Source organism: Eretmochelys imbricata, chromosome 10 (genome assembly GCF_965152235.1).
Source record: "Eretmochelys imbricata isolate rEreImb1 chromosome 10, rEreImb1.hap1, whole genome shotgun sequence".
Taxonomy (NCBI): Eukaryota; Metazoa; Chordata; order Testudines; family Cheloniidae; genus Eretmochelys; species Eretmochelys imbricata.
Genome location: NC_135581.1, coordinates 43461528 through 43482211, shown reverse-complemented (window position 1 = coordinate 43482211; position 20684 = coordinate 43461528). Strand labels below are relative to the sequence as shown.

The 20684-nt window shown below is 42.8% G+C and overlaps 1 protein-coding gene across 1 annotated transcript in view; it reads right to left on the bottom strand.

Moving 5' to 3' along the window:
• Window positions 1-1776: 1776 nt before the first annotated feature.
• The window catches only part of PKM (pyruvate kinase M1/2), a 42800-nt gene continuing 23892 nt past the window's right edge, over window positions 1777-20684 (bottom strand). Inside the window, exons 6-11 of the mRNA XM_077828188.1 lie at window positions 19474-19744; window positions 18076-18226; window positions 14809-14961; window positions 7647-7813; window positions 4008-4189; window positions 1777-3106 (exon numbers count right to left, since the gene is read on the bottom strand). Of these exons, the coding sequence (XP_077684314.1) occupies window positions 3000-3106; window positions 4008-4189; window positions 7647-7813; window positions 14809-14961; window positions 18076-18226; window positions 19474-19744 (1031 nt within the window). The 3' untranslated portion in view covers window positions 1777-2999. The remainder of the gene's footprint in view (window positions 3107-4007; window positions 4190-7646; window positions 7814-14808; window positions 14962-18075; window positions 18227-19473; window positions 19745-20684) is intronic.

Here is a 20684-nt window from a genome sequence, read left to right as displayed (position 1 = left end):
AATCTGAACCCCATTAAACACATTTCATTTAGGTTAGAAATAGCTATCAGATGGTCCTAACTTCCCGTCCCTGTGGAACTGGACTACAGATTTAGTCTCTTTTTAAATCTAAGGTTGAAGACTTTGTTTTTTGTAGATTAGATAAAAACCACACATGTACTTAAAGGCTGACCATTACTGTAATGGCCATGGCACATGGACTGTATGAATTAATAAATTTGCATTACAAAAAGAGTACAGGAATAGCAATAAAAAGCAGAAGGATGCTAAATCTGGGACAAATACAAGTCTGGCTCCAGTCTAACTTGATAACATCAGTGAAAGCTCACCACCTGCTGGGACAATTCAGAAGGGCATGCTCCCATTTTATTGTCTGATTTTTGGTTCTTCAAAATAAAACAATTTGAGACTTGACATTTCAGCTAGTTTTGGCCCCAGAATAGACCCCCCCCCCCTTTATGTTGTTAAAGTGTTATCTAAAATTAGGACCATCCTAATCAATTCACCATGAGCACCTGAGGGCCTGTGAACTATAAATCCAGCGCTTCCACATTTTAACTCCCACAATTGAATCCATTGTTTTATGGCAGTCTCCTACTGTGCTCTCAAGATAAGCAGGGTCAAACCTATTCAGTGTTTGGATCAGAGACATTCAAAGAACAGGCGGGGCCATTCTAAGAGGTGACACTGTTCCCTGTCACTGCCGAACCACTGTCCTAGAATGGGGCCAGGGACATGAAATGTGAGGGGAGGGTCCCCACTATCAGTCACTCTTTTCCTAAAGTCCTGTTCACACTGCAGCAGTGATAAGCCCAAACATTGCCCGTGTAACTGTGTTGTGGATACTGCCTCACTGGTACATACAGCACTCTGCATGTATATGCACATGCAGACAGAGTGCCTAGGAATGGGGGTGCGGGGGGGACTGTTCAGCTTTCGCACCTATTCACTCCTCAGCCCTGATGAGACTGTCAACATACTGGAGACATCTACTCCCTACCAACCAAGACCACCAACTCTTTCACATAGGTCATCTCATGCTAATGATCTCACTTGTCAGTACAGGTGGACTCAAAGTAGTGATCTGAGGTATTTTCAGTCATCCATCAGCAGTCTTCTGAACCCTCCAGTTGCTTTTGAGGACTCTTTTCTACCCCCTCCCCTTGAGCCGACCAGTGCAGATAAACAAGCATTATTCTGCACACATTGTCGTGCGTGTTGTTCAGTTTTCTGTGTGAACTGTAGAGAGTTTTTAACTGTGGGGCGAGGCACATAGTTCAGAGGAGGCAAAATATCTACAATGCAATTAAACAGCCCCAAAGCCCAAGTTAGCTGACCCAGGCCAGCCTCAGGTGTCTTAACTGCAAGGTAGACATACCCCAACTTCCTAGAGTTAGTGAGCTGGTCTCTAGTGATGACCCCTTCCCAAAGGGGCATGGATACAGGTTATCCCACACTGGATTGGGAAGTGATGTAGCTGGTAAGTGAAGTAGCATAAAGTGATCTTTATGTCTGCACAAGAGACAGCTATGTCTGAAGTTACAATAGATTTGGCACATCTGAGGGCTCTACCATCTAGCTGCCATGCAACAACTACAGTATTGAGAATTCCTTCCACAACAAAGGATAAAATAGCTTTCAACTAATATGGAAAATAGGTTTTTCCTCCTTTAGTTTTCAGATATTTGTAAGCATTGACGTGTTTCAGCTGGTCAGCTTAGTCACCTTTTCTTCGCAAAGGACTCCACCTTGCCAATGGAAAAACCAAGCAAGAGCAGAAGTCTGATGGGTGCTTCAGCTTTTCTTTATTGATGTACATAGTTGTGCTCTACCACCCAATACACCTGTTACAGTAAATAACTTGTCCAGATTTACAACATAAGAGAATGCTCTCAGGAAACATGACTACTCAACTCAGACAGATATGCAACATTGCAGGAGGAGCACAAGGAGCTCAGCAGCACAGGAAATGGAAATGCAACACTCAACCCTTTAAGAGCAAAACCCTGGTTTTATCCTTGTTCTATTTCTCCCTGCTGCCCAGAAATGACTAACTGACTTAGAAGGAACCCAGGCCTGAACTGCATCTTAGACTTTGGTCTGTGCTGGAGGTTTCTATCACTGCTTTCCAGGTATACTGGAACCCTGAAGTAGTTCTCTCCATTTGCACTGGGAGGGGGATACACAGTAATCTGTCTCATGAAAGTTGACATTTTAGGACTTAAAGGTTAAGCACATCTTAGTCTTTCATCAACATCCATTGGCGTGTTAGATACTGGATGTATCTGTAGTGGAGTTTAAACTATGGAGTGCAGAGAGCCACTGTAAATCCAGAGGGGGAGACAAGAAGACTAGTTTACATACTGCAAGTGTGTTCAAGTGTGGCTACATAGATCCATGCCTTAATCTACCACAGCTCCTAAACTGGAGTGCATTGGTGACAGTACAAGTTTGCAGTGGGGGAGTAATTAGGAGGACATGGCAGAGAAGAGAGGCATTGAATTAAGCTGATGATTATCTGAACCTACAGGGTACAGAGCTGTATTCTGCCTGTTGCAGAGTGTTAACACTGGAACTCAGACGATTACCTTGTTATTGCCTCCTTCCCCTGCACTCCTGAGAAAGGTGCAGGGAAAGACACAGTATTCACCCTTAAGACAGTATCCAGTCTACAAAGAGGGGGATGAGCAGCACAAGTTCGGTCACCATTCAGGAATTTCCTACACCAACTCCCAACTACCTCAGGGCAGAATCACCTTAGGGAAAAAAGGTTTTATTTCATTTACTTTTCAAAAACTAAAACATTTCAAGTATTCTTTTAGAGTGACAAAGGTCCTCCTTCCCCCGCTGCTGCATTTGATGGTGTTTAGCAACCTATATCCACTCTACACACGGATAACACTGCAAGCAATTGCCAGCCTAAGGCAAGGGGGTAGAGCAGAGGAGAAGAAAGTGGGGGAGAGGGAAGGTGTTGCTGGGGAGAGTTTGAGAGATGGTGTTCATGGAACTGGCACCACACGCATGGTGTTGGTGTAGCCGGACCCAGGGCGCCATCCTGTAAGTACAATGACAAGATCGCCAGTCTTGAAGAAGCCACGTGCTTTGCCTGGAAGAGAAAGATTTGTGAATATCTGCAAACCAAGCTCATGTCAACTGTTCCATTAGATGCCATAATATACAGTAGACTCAGTATCACTAGGTTTTAGCATGTCTTCCACAACAGGTCTGCATCCAGAGACAAGGAATACCATTTCTTTCTTGTAAGTCCAAATGTAATAGAGGAGGGTTACCAGAGCTACCACATGGATTTAGTAGCTCTCTTGGACCTCATTTAGCCATAGTAGCTGCTCTTTACATTCTAAGGGCTTCACCTAGTTCTTGTTCCCATACCCCCTTCATGCCACGAGATGACATCATTACGCCAGGCTAAAGGACTCAGTTGTCCTAGCAGTAAGAGCACTTCAAACATGGTTTGATCTACCACAAAAAAAAGACAGGACATCTCACCTCTGTCCTACACCATTTGTTCCATCTTGAGACCTTAAACTCAGCTACAGGTGCCGCCACTAGATGAAATTCCAGTTCATACAGCCCATAGTGAACTTTGGTGTTGGGCCTTTGTCAGTTAATGCAAAGTGCACCGTAACAGTGGGAGGAGTACCCTTTACCGCAGCCCAAGGTTGGTTTGGTTTTTTTTTTAAAAAAAACAAGGTGGCCACTCACCAGACAGACCAATAAGCATTTGTCTGTACAACTTTCCATTAGCGCTATTAAAAATCAAGGCCTGTTGTGAAGGGGAGTGGTTTTCAGTATGAAGTTATCAGTCGGAGCACCAGATCTGGCTAAGGAGGTGTGATTGTAGGAGGCCCATTCGTTGGTCACAAGCAGTATTTCTTCTAACTAACAGCCTTAAGGCTCTGCCAGATGGCAAAAGATGCCCCAAGGGGTGGTTCTTCCATAAGCTATCAGTTACCTGACCAGAGTAAAGATAAAGCAACATAACTCACCAACATTCATGCCAAGGTTAACTCTGAGATCCACATCCTCAGCCCATGCATCATGGGTGGGTTCTTTGCACAACACAGGGAAGATGCCACGGTACAGATGGGCCTGGCGTGCTGTCTGTCCATTACGAGTCACAGCAATGATAGGAGCACGTGGGCGGAACCTGGACACCAGGTGAGCAGATCTAATAGGAGGGAGAACAAAATTGAAGGTAGAATTAACCTCCAAAAGCATCCCATATATGGCAGCCCAACAAGAGTTTGAGAAACTTCAAGTGTTCACAGCAAGCACAGTGAACAGAAGACAAGATCAGAGAAATGATCATGGCACTTCTTATAAGTAGGTGCTATCTTCACTTATGTGGAGACTGAGTGGCATGGAAACAGCTAATGGTAACCACTGCTTGGATATTTTGCACACATTGGCCAGGAAGACTACTTGCAATAAAAATCATGCAAGAAAATCAAGGTTTACATCAAGTTTAGTTTGAAGGCCAGGCTGGTCCTTTGTCCCGCGACCTACCAATAGAGGACATGATACACAGCAACCTTTCCTGGAAGGACTGCCTCAGGTCCACATGATCTCTTGCTTTAGGGCATAGCAAACCATCTGTTGGAACGGGGAGTCTCTTCCCCCTTCTCTACAAACCTGGTGTCATCCCACTTCAGTTTTTCGAAACCAAAGAGTTTAAGAAACTTCACTCTACACTTAAGGTGGATGTTTCCTGCATTGGGTGTTGTAGCTCTGCTGGCAGTAATGTCAAGGTGGGCAGATATTGTGTGGCTTTTATTTTGCTGCCCTTCTGTGTGTCATAGTCATGTGGTTTTGACCCTTTGGTACTTCAGGCAGCATGCATGAATCCTGTTCTCTTCAGAGCAAAACAGTGAAGGTTTGGCCTGAGTGCTCCTCTTTTCACGGGCAGGAGAATGGAAGACTTTATTTCCTAATACCACCACTGTGCTATTGGGGGGGGAGGGGGAGAGAGAAAGGAGAAAATAATCACTGCAAATAAACTGTGCAAGGGGATGTAAGTAGTGGTGACAGCTTGCCAGATAGGAGTACGGAGTTTGCTTGCTGGTTTCAGTCTATTTTTCATTTAAGCATATCTGATCACAGGGTTAGGTGGAGTCCCTTGCTCCCATGGCTGGCAAAGGCAATATTCAGTCCCTGGTGTGGGAGAAGGAATGCAATGTTGCAAAAAGCCACAACAAAACCAAAAAACCCCACACCATTTTGGGGGAGTCACTGGCATTTCCAGAGCATCCACAGAGTTCAAATAATTTGCTGGGGAGAGTTGTGGCAGAATTGCAGTCACAAGAAATCAAATTCTTCTGAAGGATCTAGAATCCTTTCCCTTGAAAAAGGGGGGCGGGGAGGGCAGGTAGAAGGAATGACCTCTGCTGCATCATACCCTGTGTGCAGTCACTGAAGTGTTAACAGGAGACTTGCTAGAGCAGGCTATTTTCAAGGCAGTCACTGGGAGCCACTATTAGAGGGAAACTGTAGGGAAAATCATAGGGAACTCTAAGGTTCTTTGAATCAGTGTTTTGTTTTTTTATTAACCACACAGCTCAGGTCAGATACATAGGGAGAAATCCCCTTTTCACCTGCTTAAACATAATAGGCCTATCCTGCTAGGATCTGTTGCCCAACTTGGTTTTTATGCAAGGGTCTGGAAGCAAATATGGTAAAATGGAAATATTTACGTGGGAGATCTAGTGAACATGGGATGGTAGGCACAAATGATGCCTATTCAGAGTCTCAAAGTCTCTAGCAGCAGAAGCTAGTACTGGTACAGGTGCCACCCCTTCCTACTGGGAGGGAAGTTAAATTCTGGAAGGTGGTGCATGCTCAGGGATTAAACAGACTCTGTCAGGAACTGCAAAAGGCCACGATATTTATAGTTATATTTTACTGCTCAAAATGTATCATAGAACAGAATTATATACTTGTGTTTCAACTAGATTCTTATGGTCCAGTTCTCGTGAATCAAACTTCAAAGATGCTTAATACTAAAGATTTCCAGTCAAAGTTTTTGTTGATTAAAAGACAGCAGTTCCAATTTCATCAACCCAGCCACTCTGACAAACCCTTTCTACTGTCAGAAAAGCCTTCCAGTGGCTCAAGGAGATCCAGGTATTCAGAGGCTGTAACAGAATCCAGAGCTAAAAATATTCAAATATCAAAGTTCAGATCTCTTCAGAAAGGTCAAGTGTAAGGCTGGCTGGAACCCTTTATACAGAAACATTGGAAGCACAAGCACAAGAAGAACACAAGCTCTCATGCTTACAGCTATTATTCCCTGTTCTGTAGCAATAAAGCAAGCACCAGCTTGAAAATTTCTTTAAAGTGAAGAATTCACAACTGGCACAGTTCTTCATCCAGAATAGGTGCTGAGTATATTTAAATGACACGTCAGTTGTACCACTACCTGCAGGGTCCAGATTCAGGGTGAAGATTCATAATGCCCATCTAGAGGGCTATCAGGTTGGTTTGTTTGTTTTTTTTTTTTTTGGGGGGGGGGGGGAGATGGGGAGGAAGGGAGGCATAAAACAAGCAAAAAAAATCAAATCAAAACAAAAGCCACCTACAACTTATCGTTAGCCAAAACTTGCTTTGAGAGGAGCAACTCAGTTCTCAGTTTGGAGAAACTAGAAGCTGATGAGCTGGTTTAAGGCCCCTTAATGTGCTTTCCTGCATTTTCTAGCCACAGGCGACCATAATAGCATTAACATTTGTCATAATCCCAAAACACTCCAGGGTGTTGTTCCATGAACTAGTGCCTTGCACGCTGTTGGCACTAAGCAGTGGAAGCTGGTGCAGGAAACAGGCATTGGGTGAACCTAGTATTAGAGGCATATTCCACAATTTGTCTGTTGGATACTTTAGGCCTTGCTTTATTGTCTTCAATACACTGATCTTAGACTGTACACCCAAGCAGGACAGACATTAAGAAGTGTTAACCTACAAAAGGGAACAAACTTCTGTATTTTTAGCCTCCTGTTTAAACAAGCCTCTCTTTAAGCCAGGCCCAGTAGTCCTGTGCTTGAAGTCTGCTGTATGGTCATAGGACTAGAAGACAGGAGGAGTCAATATTCTAATAATGGTTTAGCTAGTGATGCCATGTCAGGCAGGTCTTTACTTTTGCTGTTACTGTAGTCAACTCAGCTGGAAATGTAGGCTGAAAGGTACTGCCTTATTCAAAAAGCTAGATTCTGCATCCAGTGAACTTCAGACCTACTGTCAAAATCCAAGATTTCTCTGGTTAAAGTGACTAAACACAAACTTTCAAAAGTTGTTTCCTGTCAAAGTTTTCCAGCCAGCTTTACTGGCAACAAAGATGCAATTTTATCAGCAGAAAAAAAAAATTCTACATGCTTGGTGCTGATGCCAAAATGGTTGAGGAACGCTGAAGAACTGAATTAAGACTAAATATCTGCAGATTTCTGAAATGTTTGTCCATCTTCTTAGTGAAACTGGGTATTGCAGACTGATGACCTTAGCTTGGAAGTTGCCTGGTTTTCTAGCTGCTTCAGTGTCACCATTTCATTCATTCTTAAAAACACACTTTTGAAGGTGTCCTTTACCCCCACCCCGGTCATTGAAGTCCATTTGACTTGAGGGAACCTTTCACCTCCTACCTTCCAGACTTGGTGAGGACGATAATAGCCCCACTGCAGCACTTGAAGGAAGCTTCTACAGCGCCAACAGCGGCGGCTTCCGTAGGGTCACGGTTCAGAGGGGCCAGCCGACGTAGTTCCTCAAACAATTGCCTGTGAAAGATGGCGGCTTCGGCCTCACGAGCAATCTATAAGAGCAACACGCATTCGGGGAAGACGACATTCGTGTCAGTCAGCGCTCAGGTGACAGGGTAAGGTGAGGTGCCATGCCCAGCAGGATGCCAATAGCATAACCTTTATTTTGATATTCAGAAGATTTACCAATCAGTTTTATACTAGCAAGTCCAGATTAATGTATGGTACCACGCTGGTGGCGGTCATCTGTTTAGCTAAGCACACTGCTTGTGCAACCTCAAATTAGCAATCAGTGTATGCTATTTAATAAACATTCACCCACCAGATAATTGATAAAGAGGTTTCTCTTCTGAATTCAAGTGAGACCTGCCAAATCACCCCACCCTGCCTGGCCAGCACACTCTTCACATCCATGCCCAACTGCCAGGCACTCTTGCTCTGCTTCTACCTACCTCCAATCCTGCTGTACTATAAGGATGATGTAAACTCAGATTCTGCTAGTGTATGCCAAGCTGAAGTTTTGAACTACAAAGAGCTGCTCACAGGGTGTGTACTATTGTGTTATAGTGGAATGTGTTTCTACCCATCGAAACATGGCCTGAAGCACAAGAAGTTTGTCTTTGTTAGAGCATCTCTAACGCACGCTCTGTGGAGTGAAAATGTTTATTTATCTTTAGAGCCTAAGTCTTTCTTGCCCTTTCTGAGCCCTACCTGCCAGACTCGGTCAGAACTATCAGAGCTGGAGCTAAGCACTTAAAAGAGGCCTCCACAGCGCCTACAGCCATGGCATCAGCAGGGTCCCTGTTGTTAGCAGTGACGCGGAAAAGTTCTTCAAACAGCTGACGGTGAAAAATTGCGGCCTCAGCCTCGCGAGCGATCTGCAGGCCGGGGTAAGAGGGAGGGAGAAGAAAGAAGTGACAGAAAGAAGGAAAGAGATACACCAGAGAGTAATGTGATATTGAGTTAATTTGCTTAATTGTCATAGTCATGCAGGCAAAGATTATTAGAGGTAGGGTTGTGAAACTTCCTTTGGCTTGGAGGTTAAGATTTAATATAGACAAACACGGTTAGAATTCTAACATTGCCAAGGCTAGTGGACATTCAGTGCCATTTCTTACAGCTAGTTTGTACATCAGATCATGTGTTTTCAGAATGGGACCTTTTCTGCTACATTATTCTGATAGCTGCTCTCAAAAAATCTCAAGTACAGATAGCTTTACAGTCAAGCCGCCCCAGGGCCTGAAGTCAGGCTAAATTTTTTGAATTGTCTATTTGTTTAGGCTAAGGAAGGTGGGGGGCCCCCACTTCCTTATGAAAACTGCTCATCTAATTATATGCTAAGGGCATATCTACATGGTGGGGTAATGCACTTTATGGGGTAGGATTTCTAAAGCACATTTATGTGTGGCACATTAGTTGGTCGATGTAGACACTGCTGGTGCACACTACAAGTTCCTCGGTGCAATTTTATGTAGTTTTTTTTAAAACAGTACTATGTTAAGTGCACCAATTAATGTACAACAGTGCACTTTAGAAATCACACTCCCATAGTGTGTAGACAAGCCTTAAAGTGTCAGCTTACTGTAGGTCCTGCTTCTGCACTTTACCAGGGGCTCAACTTTTAGGTGTGCCAGAGAACACATAGTAGTAGAATGCAAGGTATATGTTGCTTCAGGGATGCATATGTGTTCACCCCACCCTTCTAATGGCCCAGAGCACTGTTAGAATAATCTTCTATAGAAGAAGAGTCCAATTGTTAACAATGCCACCACCTTCCATCTCATTCTTTGCAAGCAAAGAAGGCGGGCTCATTTTATGGTTTGGCTGTTACCTTAAAGACAAGCCAAGAAACTTAATCTTTACAGTTGCACCACCCTACCCTTTAGTTTCTATACTGTGAACAGTATTACAAGTCTTCCTTATATGGTTTTCTCAAAAAAAATGTAGCGTACAGAAATCCTCATTTAATATTTGTATTTACTCTACTTAGTCAAGCGTACAACTACAGAAGATGCTTCTAGTTTTTGTTCATAGAATGAAGGTGTCATGAGAAGCTTCCACATCCAGTTTACAGACAGTCCATGGATATTCCAAGTGAGTTTGTATAGAATCTAGGAATTTTATACAGATCAGTAGGTATGCCTAACCAAGCATTTTTAGGACAAGAATTCTTGTCTGACTAGGCAATGCTAGCCCTTCACAGCCACATAAAGAAGGCTTGCAGAGTTTACTAAAAAAGCATGCAGAAAAGTTGATACTCTTGAAGAGATTACTAGCTGAAGTTATTTATAGCAAGCAAGACAAATGGAGGCTTCAGACAGACTAAATCCATCTAAATAGAGATACCTCACTCTATGGGACTTTCCAGGTGAGGACAAGCATGTTACAAATGTTAATGAATTGTCACCGTTATGCCCACCTTATAATTTTCTTTATTTAAGTTACAAGTTCAGCAGCTTGTCTAGATATCCCAGAGGATGTGGAAATTCTGACTCCTGGTCTCCAGCCACCAGATTCTTTGTAACAATAATTCAGACTGAGACACCTAAATCAGGTGTTCTCAACCTTTTTCTTTCTGAGGCTCCCCTGTCACACCCCCAACATGTTATGAAAACGCCATGGCCCACCTGTGCAACAACTGTTTGTCTGCATATAAAAGCCAAGGCAGCGCTTTAACGTGGCTTGTTTAGTCATGGCAGAGCCACCTCCACAAGAGGCACAGCTCCCAGCGCTGGTGCACTGTTTACACTGGCGCTTTACAGCACTGAAATTTGCTGTGCTCAGGGGGGTGTTTTTCCACACCCCTGAGTGAGAAAGTTGCAGTGCTGTAAATTGCCAGTGTAGACAAGCCCTTAGTCTAAACTACATACTTACTTCGGTATAGCTGCATCACTCAGAGGTGTGAAAGAAATCCATACCCTTGAGCAGGGGTCTCAAACACATGTCCCACGGGCTATTTCCTGTGGCCCGCCAGCTCCCTGCGGTCCCCCTGCATCTCTGCCCTGAGCCCCCTGCCGCACCCCACCCCCGGTGCACTAAGTCCCCGCCACACTCCACACCCCTCCTCCACCCCCTGGGGGCAGGGAAGGGGTGGGAAGAGGCAGGGCAGGGGTGGAGGGTCAGTAATGTGGTCCTCAGGCCAATGAGCTAGTCCTCATGTGGCCCTTGTGGTCATTTGTGTTTGAGACCCCTGCCCTTGAGTGACATAGCTACACTGACCGTAACCCCCTGTGCAGGCAGCGCTATGTCAGCAGCAGAAATTCTCCCACTGACGTAACTCCACCTCTGTGAGAAGCGGTCACAATTCAGCCAACGGGAGAGAGCTCTGTTAGCTTAGAGTATCTTCACCAGATGTGCTGCAGCTTTGCTGATGCAAGTCTGTAGAGTAGACCTGCCCTTCAGTTTGGAAAATGGATTACATTAACGTGAACTAGAAATCTTAGTATGCACCTGCAGCATACACATGGTAAAGTTACTGCAAAGCACTTTGGTATGTGCTATTAACATCCTATAGTCCAAACTGCAGTGGAGTATAGACATGCCCTACTTTCTTTGAATTTCATTGAGCTCTTTAGACAAACAGGCAAGGGCAGAGTTTCAAGACTTGCTTTTCCCACCGGTCAAATTAGCTGTCAACTTTTTAAACTGACAGGACGAATGGAAATTTTAGGAGCTGCTTCCTTCCCAGGGAGAGGTATCCTGTCCAACATCTGGAAACTTGCTACTGAACTCCTAGAGGACTGTGCCTCATCTTTTGGGGACATTAGGATTATCACTAGAGTCAATTTTTGATATCCAGTGGAAATTAGAGAGTTGTCAGCAAGTGGTAATTATTACATTCTATCAACACATCTGTCAGGTCAGAGAGATTCATTGGGTGTAGAAAGGACGTATCAAGTATACTGGAGAAACTTCTGGCACCAAGTTTAAACAGGCTTTCTCCCCCATTCCTAGAGGATAAATTCTTTTAGATTAGTACATAAAGTACTTCCAGATTCTGAAACACCCTAACGTTCCTAGAAGCTATGGGGAGGGAGAGCACCTAGCTAGAGCATCTCATTGTTTTCAGCTTAGGTGTGAAGAACCAGTCTGATCTATACTCCCTAACCACTGAGCTGATGTTTGATAAACATACTGTCTTATGTATACAGGTAGCAGCTGTTGGTGATCTTTGAGCCTACATCCATTAGCTAAGTATCCAGTTTTGCTGCTGGAGTATTTTGTAACAAAGTTTTGGCAATACAGAATAGCAATACAAAAAAAAGCAAAATTTGTGTACAGGGACTAGATTCTGAGCAAAGTATTGCTTCACATTTATAAAAGATGCTAAAATGTGTAATACATTTTTCGTAACAGAAGCTGGAAAGCAGGAACATAAGGGTCCTACTCTTATCAGCTGACTTGACTTTTAGACCAAGAAAGCATCAATAAAAGTGGTCCACGCTCATTTTGCTGTCACTGCAATTGGGCAGTCTTACCACTGGCAAAGTTACCTGGGAAGAAAGCAGGAGCAACCCAGGATTATGCAGTCACCATACACTGTATGTAAAACCCTCATGCTCCTGGAAAGGGAGAAAACTGTGCTCTAGAAGTGAGAAAAAACAAACTTACCAACCCAGTATTAAGACCCTACTTCTAGGAAGAGCAGTTCTGGTAAATGGAGCTGCAGGTAATGGGACTGCATAAGTGCTTGGGGAACCTGAATTTGTTTGAACTGTTTAGACATTTCTATAGTGTCACTGTCATGTCAGATTCCTTACCCGCTGTAAGGTTTAGGATAAACCGTTTTCTTCTAGAAAGAAGAGCAGCTCCTTTCAGTTAGTTTTACAGTGGTCAATGCTTGCAGTGCTGGTAAGCTGTCACACTGCCATTTTATATGGCTTAGTCTGGAAAGGTAGAGACTGAGCCTCACAGCCTTATTTTACAGAAGCCAGATTCCATAATTGGAGGTTTTGACCCCAGATACTCTAGAGAGCTTCGTGAGATTTTTCCCCTCCCTGCACCCTAAAGGCAACAGAAAGCCTCAATGTTTTGAACTGCCCTTGGCTGAGCCTGGGGATTTAGTGCACTTTTGTGCAGAAAAGCCTTAGTCCATGTGTGCCAATATTAACTACTCATTGCATCATGGTAAAAAGGGATAAGCAGAAGTTGGTGCTCTGAGGTTGTAACCTGGCCTATTCTAATAGCATTCACTTTAGGAAAAAACCACAAGTGTCTAGCTACTCCTAGTAACGTTGCAGCGGTACTAAATGCCTCCACATGCAGGGTTTGATTAGGGGATAGCCCAAGTTTAAAGAAAGGTGGGGACAAAACCTTTGATGGTTATGATTCTGAAGCCAGTAGGCACAACCATTTTGCATTACATCAGAAGCTTCAGTTTCACCTTAGCTGCGTGCCCTGGTTTATTTTCCTCTCATGCTTGGAGGTTCAATTCTCCAATATGTTTTGCCACTATGAAACCAAGTGTTCAGAACTTAACCTGGTAATTAAGAACCTTGCATAAATGCAGTGTAGGTACGATGAGCTATAATATGGAAGTTCAAGACTATATCAATAAAAGCCACCATCCATTAAGAAAGGCAGTATTTTGCCTTACGTGAAAAATACAGCCTAGAACCACTTGTATTAATCTGTTGACCATGTTCTTTGATCTACCTACAGTAACTAAAAAAAAGGAAGGTCAAACACTTGAGATCACCAGTACCCACATACTATCTAGTAGCCAGATCTAAAGAACTTCTGCTAGTCAAACTAGATTATCTGAAACTAAACTGGATCACAAGAGTTCATTTCTGAAATTAAGTTTTACTGCAGCAAGTTTCCAGATTTAGGTATCAGGGTCAACCCTCAAGATTTCCTAGTAGGAGAAGCTTTAGGCAGGCAGTTAGTGAGTAGTTTACAGTGCAGAGCTATCACATGCTTTAAGATCATTGGCCCACAGTCTGGTTTCATCATCTGTTCCCTAAGTGAACAAGAGTTCCAGTGCACATAAATCAAATACAATTAACAGTGAGAAGAAAGTATACTTATGTAAGGAATTGTAAATGCACATTAGTAGCTATGTTTATTAATCTATATAACCTGAACTGCAACTGACAAACTAGTGCATTGTAAATGCTGTAATTCACAGCAGTTACCCGGAGATCATCAGTACTTCTAGACACTTAGCATTAAACTTAAATTAATGGGAAGATGAGCTGGGTGAACTCAAGGCAGAGCAGAGAGGTTTCTGGCAGTTTAAACATGTAAAAAAAAAAAAAGTCCTGTCAGTCATCATGCAAGAAACATCCCCATAAACAGTAGTCAAATGCAGAGCTGTTGAAGGCAACAGGACAGTAAACCTGGAACAAGCACCCCATTAAACCATCCCATTCCCTTACCACACAAGTTCATTTATTTAAATTTGAATGGTTTTTCCGTATATGGAGTTGAGCTCAAAGGCCAAAATGATCCTTGGAGCAGCTCCGCAGCTTGAGTTAGAGATTAGAGCCGTGGACTCAAGGAAATCAACACCAGGGTAACGAAGAAAGCTCAACCTTGCCATATAAATATAAGTTACGGTTTCTTACAGTCCACTGAAGTGGACATCTCTCAGCACTGCACTTCAATTCTTGGCTCTGCCTCTAAGTGATGAGTACAAAGCACATGGCAAGTGACATTTGCATGTCTGGCATGTAAAGGAAACCATTTCTCATAGATGATCTAGTGGCAGAGGGCAGCGCCACACTGATCTGCTCCTGGTCAGGCTACAGTGGGCTTACAAGTCCATGCTCCATGTAAGTGTAGGTTAGGAAGATGAATGGGAGGAAGAAATAGAAGGAAGAACAGATTTACTTTTTCAGAAAGCAGGGGTTAGTGGGAGCATGGACAAGGAGCTGCCATTATAGAACTGTTAGGTATTGCTACTTGACTCTGAATGCATTTGGACAACCAGACATCTGGATGAAGTGAAAAGCAGGAAGTGGGATATATGCTACCTTTACCTCTTTGGAAAGTTTCCAATTTTGGACTATGTAATTCTACCCTTTAAAGCAAAGGCACTACTCACAGCGTGCTGCATGCGGACAGCCTCAAGAGGGTAATCTCCTTTGGCAGTCTCCCCAGACAGCATGATGCAGTCTGCTCCATCCAAGACAGCATTAGCAACGTCACTGCCCTCAGCACGGGTTGGCCGAGGTTTCTTAATCATACTCTCCAACATCTGGAAAAGGAGAAGTTGGGGTGTTAATTTACTCAGCCTACTATGAAGGAGACCAACTACTTTTCTAATACATCTATGTAAGCACTGGAATGTGTTTTAAAGCATTTTATACTGTAGGGTACAGCACAAAGTTAAGTATCAGTAAGTCTGACTAGACTATTTGAAACAAGTATGTTTTGTCTGGCCACCAGAACAAGAGTGTTATGCATGGAAACAGAGCTGATGACATACTGAAGTATGAATACTGATATGCCAAACCTTGCGACGAACTCTAAAACAGCATTACAGCAGATTTCACCAAGAAACCTGCTACATACGAATTATTAAAAATGAATTGATGCTACAATTGGCATTTATTTAAGACAGCCGTGTACCATTAATATTCAACTACTAGTTAATCAGCAGCAAGGTAAGAGCTGAATATGAGGATGAGAGAGGTTTAGGTTCACATAATCCACAACCAGGCATGTATCAGAGAAATTAATACATCAATAGCCAACTAATGCACACCGTTGTGGCTTGTTGCTATTACAGTCTGGCTCATTAGTTGCCCACTTCCTTTTAAAAGTGAGACTTTTCAGGTTTATATGACATCTTTCCTTTATGCAATCATTTAGTAAAATAGTGGTGGAAAGGTTGTACAAACACCTTCTCTATTTTGAACCGGGTAGTTCAAACTTCTACTGTTTACTGACTATTCAAACAGTCCTTCCTCCCCACCAAAATGCTTCGCTGCCTTCTCAGCAGTTTATTTTGACTCTTTATGAAGAGGAAAATGTGAAATAGAATTGACAGACACCAGTTCAGAAAGCAAGTTGAGGCTGAAGTGCCTACAAACTACAGCCAAAGTAGCATTTTAGTACTTTGCCAGTGAGGCTGCGGGTGGAAAGATAAGGGTAGTTTTAAAAACACAAAACAAAAAAAAAAACCAACCAGCCAACAAAAACAAAAACCCACCAACTTATGTTCTCCATCCCTTCTGCACCATCTTTTCCCACCTTTCAGTCCCCATAATATAGTTTTGTCTTGGTCCTTCTCCCAGTCTCCCCCACTTACTACTCCACCTGTGACTTAAATTTAGGGACTTTTCCAGTGAGGAGGTCTCAGTTGGACAGTGCCAGGAGTTGGTGTGCATTGTGGTAAACACCAAGAGGCCCAACTGGCTAGTGTCCAGAGCCATATGGTCCTTTAAATATCCTACTAATGGAAACCAGGCTATTCTTGAAACACCAGCTGCAGAGATACTAAGAAGATGATCCTTCCAGTACCAGAAGGCTGCTTATAAAAATCCTGCAAGAAGTTACTCCTGTGGGAATTCTGCACCACTACACACAGGCATAATGAGCCATGCATATTTTTAATTTTTCACAGAAAAAAGCTTTGGCTTGAAAGTTGCTGCTGCTCTGCCTTTTGCCCACCAGAGGGTGCTGTGGTGCTAGAACAGAGCAGCAGCTCCTGGCCAACTAGGGAAGAGAAAGAGCCTACCATCTTCATAGCACCTGTTGGGCCAGGTCAGGAGACAGGGACTAAGGGGAGACACAGCATGGGGCTGCTGGGGAGTCAAACAAGGGCTAGTGGGGGAGGACAGACTGGGACAGAGGCTGAATGGAAGTGGAGGTACAGGGCCACATGGTGACGGGGCAGGGCGTGCAGGGCCACATGGAAATGGGGGAGACGTGGACAAGGGGTGCAAGTCAGATGTGTCTGACTGAATGGGATGCTAGGGGTCAGCATGGGGGAAGCTCCCTAACAATCCCCCCCGCCTCCCTCCCAAAAAAAGTCTGTTCCATATACTTTTCTGACCCATACCCAACAATCCTCCAAGTTCACACCCAGGCTCCATCCCAGCAATCACTTCTCTCCCTCAACTCCTCCATTACCCTGACTCCCCCAAGCCTTTGCACTGCTTCAGAGGGGTGTGGGAAATATGGTATTGTAGTTTAAATGTATTACTCAGAGTTCTGTATTAATATGCCTTGTAAGGAATTTGTCAAAAAACATTTCCTGAATTTTTTGTTGCTGTATTGTTACAGATGTACTTGCTGTCAGATATTTTGAAATAAGTGACCAAAAATCATGGAAACTAGTGTGATAATACTGTGTTAATTTGACAAATACGCAGAATTCGAAGTGTGTGCAGAATTTAATTTTTTTGGTGCAGAATTTCCCCAGGAGTAAAGAGTAATCTGCCTACTCACCATCAACTCATTTAAAGCTCACTCTCCAAGAGTGAAGCAAAAGGAGAAGTATTGGGGAAGAAGAGAATCTCAGTTGCCATTAGTAACAACTTAGAAATTTTATTTGTGCGCCTCCTCTAGTCCCTACAACTGAGGCTGTAGTGCTGCTGCAGAGTTCTGGAGATTTTCCATACAAGGCACTGCTCCATTCTCTGGGCTTTGAGTTACTTGCTTTAACTTAATCTGAATATACTCAGACAAGAGCCCTTCTGCAGAATAGTTTACATAAAACCCTGCACAACTGTAATTGCTTTTGAAGTCATAACAGAAAGGAAATGAAGAATAGACTCCTTTACATGGGGAGAGAGTTAATCCACTATCACTAATGCCAGCTACCCTTATAAAATGAAATTTAACTTCTGTATTGGAAACTGAACCTTCTGCCTCCATTAAATGCAGAGAGACAGGCCAGTGAACACAAGAGGAAAGGAAAATGAGGGGAGATTGGCCAATCCATAAAAGGTTTCTTCACTTGGATGAAAATGTTTCTAGGCCCTATATTTTAGGGCTTAACCTTTTTTTTATATTATATATAATTCATTCCAAACCATGCAAGATGTCCAGTCACAAGAACGTTTGGATGGCATCTCTTCCCACACCCAAATTACTCTGTTTGAACAGAGGTACGAGGTGTTTACGACTAACTTGGGATAAGCAAGTATAGAAATCTCAGTTTGCTTGCGTCTTATTCACGAAGACAGAAAAGCTGCTGAGTCACTGTACTTTGCAGCCCTGCTCTGTGTGTTAGCTTCATGCTCTGATAGGGATATCTTGAAACAATGTCTAAGTGTGTAATGGGCATACTGAATCTCAAGTACTATTAGAGAAGTTATACGATAAAGACTCCGATTACGAAAGCTAATGATATTTGAAGTACCTGAGTAGCACAGATAATGGGCTTCCCAGCCCTGTTGCAACGTCCAATCATCATCTTCTGGGCTAGAAAGACTTTTTCAGCTGGGATCTCAATACCCAAGTCACCACGGGCCACCATGATACCATCACTGGCCTCCAGAATCTCATCAAACCTCATGGCCAAAAAACAAAACATTTGTTTTATTCTTTCCTCCATCTGCAAGACACCTTTCAGTTCTAGGAACTACAGGGAAAAGGTGGAAGTCACTCTCTCCACCAGATACTTTTCTATTAGTACAAGTTTATTGCTTAGATGATGGTGTATAGTTACAAATACTGTGTTCCCATAAGCTATTCCACTTATTAATATATAATTTAAATGGATAGTATGATGCTTATTTTTAAACTTTTTAAATCAATTTACATTTTCACAATTGTGTGAAACTGGGGTCAGTTATTTAATGACAGATAATGGCATTCAAAAAGCTTTCCAAGATGTTAAAACACAGGCTGTCAACAAGTCAAAATATACAAAGCAACTATCCTTAAAATGTACAAGTCATTTTACTATTCATTCATTAGTCCATTTGTAACAAGTCTAAATCACTGGATTTTGACTAAATTATCAAGCAGCATTTCTCTCACTTCTCCTATTGGAAAATTTTAATTATTGATAAAAAAAGTGTGTAGAGGATGAAATTGACATTCACTGATAAAAATATACTCTCATTCAAAGCCTACTTGTGTTATGTGAAAGGTAATTACAATACCAGGTGTATCTAAGGAGGAGAGAAGAGATTATCATTTTGGTAGCTAATCAGATTCCAGTTTTCTAAATTGAACAAGGAGCAAGTATTGTGACACTGGGTACATCTACACTATTTTTAGCCGCAGACAAAGTCAGCTGACCTGGGGTCTGAGACTTGCTGCTTCAGGTGGGTTTTTTTGTTTTGTTTTTGGGTGCAGCGTTGACATATCTGTTGAATCACTTGAGAAATAAATGGTCAATACTTTAGTGTCACTGGCTGCTATTAGAATTGGAGATTAAGTTTTCATACAGGGAAAAAAGTAGAGGCCTTGCTAATTAGCATTAAGTACCAGGCGATCCACAGCAAGTTACTGAAGTTTGAGCTGATGAGGTGAGGTACATAAGACTGACTAAAAAAAATAAAAAAAAAAAAGTACCCATTTGTATGTTACAGTATGTTGATAGATATACAGCAATAACTGCTAACCAGTTTTGCAATGAAGGCAGTAGTATAGTAGTGACTCATTTCTGCGGAGAAGTGGGATAAGAACCAAAAGGACAAGCTGCAGTTCAGCAAAATGAAATTTGTGCTCCCAGTGTCTTTTCCCCCCCTCCCCATACCTGTGAGAGTCTTTACTGTCACTTGTACAAGCCATGCTTGGGAAAGCTCACCTGCGCACACCCTCATGGTTCTCAATCTTGCTGATGATCTTGATATTCTTCCCCTTTTCTCCCAGCACTTGCCTGACAGCATGGACATCAGCTGCCTTGCGGATGAAGGAAGCAAACACCATGTCCACATCCTGCTCCACACCAAATTTCAGATCTTGAATGTCCTTCTCAGAGACTGCAGGAAGGTCCACTGCAGCACCAGGCAGATTTACACCCTTCTTGCTACCAAGCATACCACCATTCTCAACTTCAGTGAGAACATAGTCTGCACCTGAATTAAATTGGATGAGTTTAAGTCAGCATCTTACTTTCATAGAGTCTGTTGCTTGCTCCCCCACCAGTTCACCATTATTCAGTAGGAAGTGACCAGTACAATCTCCTCTTTCTACTGGAGAAGAGCAGGTGACTGAGCACTTTCACAACCAGAGCTGTTTTGCCCAACAGACAGCACAATTAGATTGTCTTTTGCCTTTGCAATAGACAATCATGTTATGGTAATCCCTTAGGCACAGGCTGGTTGGGAGCACCCGCATTTTGCATTGGTCTGATAAATCCTGCTCCTGTGAATAAATTCTGTCAGTCTAGATTCACCTCCACCACCATTCCTGAAAAGGGAAGATATCTATTCATTATAGACTTGCGAGTATGATTGCTGAACTACAGAAATGCAATTTGGTGACTTCGAGACAGGCTGTTCACTTGTTCCAGAACACTCGCAAGTATAAGTACCACTGAAAGAGGGGGAGCCCTGGAGGATGCATTTCACCAGCCACAGTTCAGTGCATTCTACCATGAAAGCAGATAGCTTAAAAAAAAAAACACAAACAAAAACACAGAACAGAACTGTTGGTACTTCACTTCCCAGTAAGACTAGTCCCACATTAGCTATATGATCTAATTTTACAAACAGGAATTGGCATGGTGCAGCAAGAGGGCAGATAGGTTGAGTACTCAAAGTCTCCCTATCCCAGTCCCATACTACTCCCCTTTCAGAAGGGAGATAAGCACCCCAGATCAGAAAGATTAGGTATTCTATACAAGAATCAGCAACTCTGTCCACTGATGCAGATTTATTGTGCTGGTATCTGAGGATTGCAGAGAAGCTATTTAGAGAGCAGACAATAGTTTGCCAGGAGGCATAGTTCTCACTATTTGCCAGAACAGTTTATTTATACCAAAACCAGTGATTTTTAAATGGTTAGGTTTTTTAC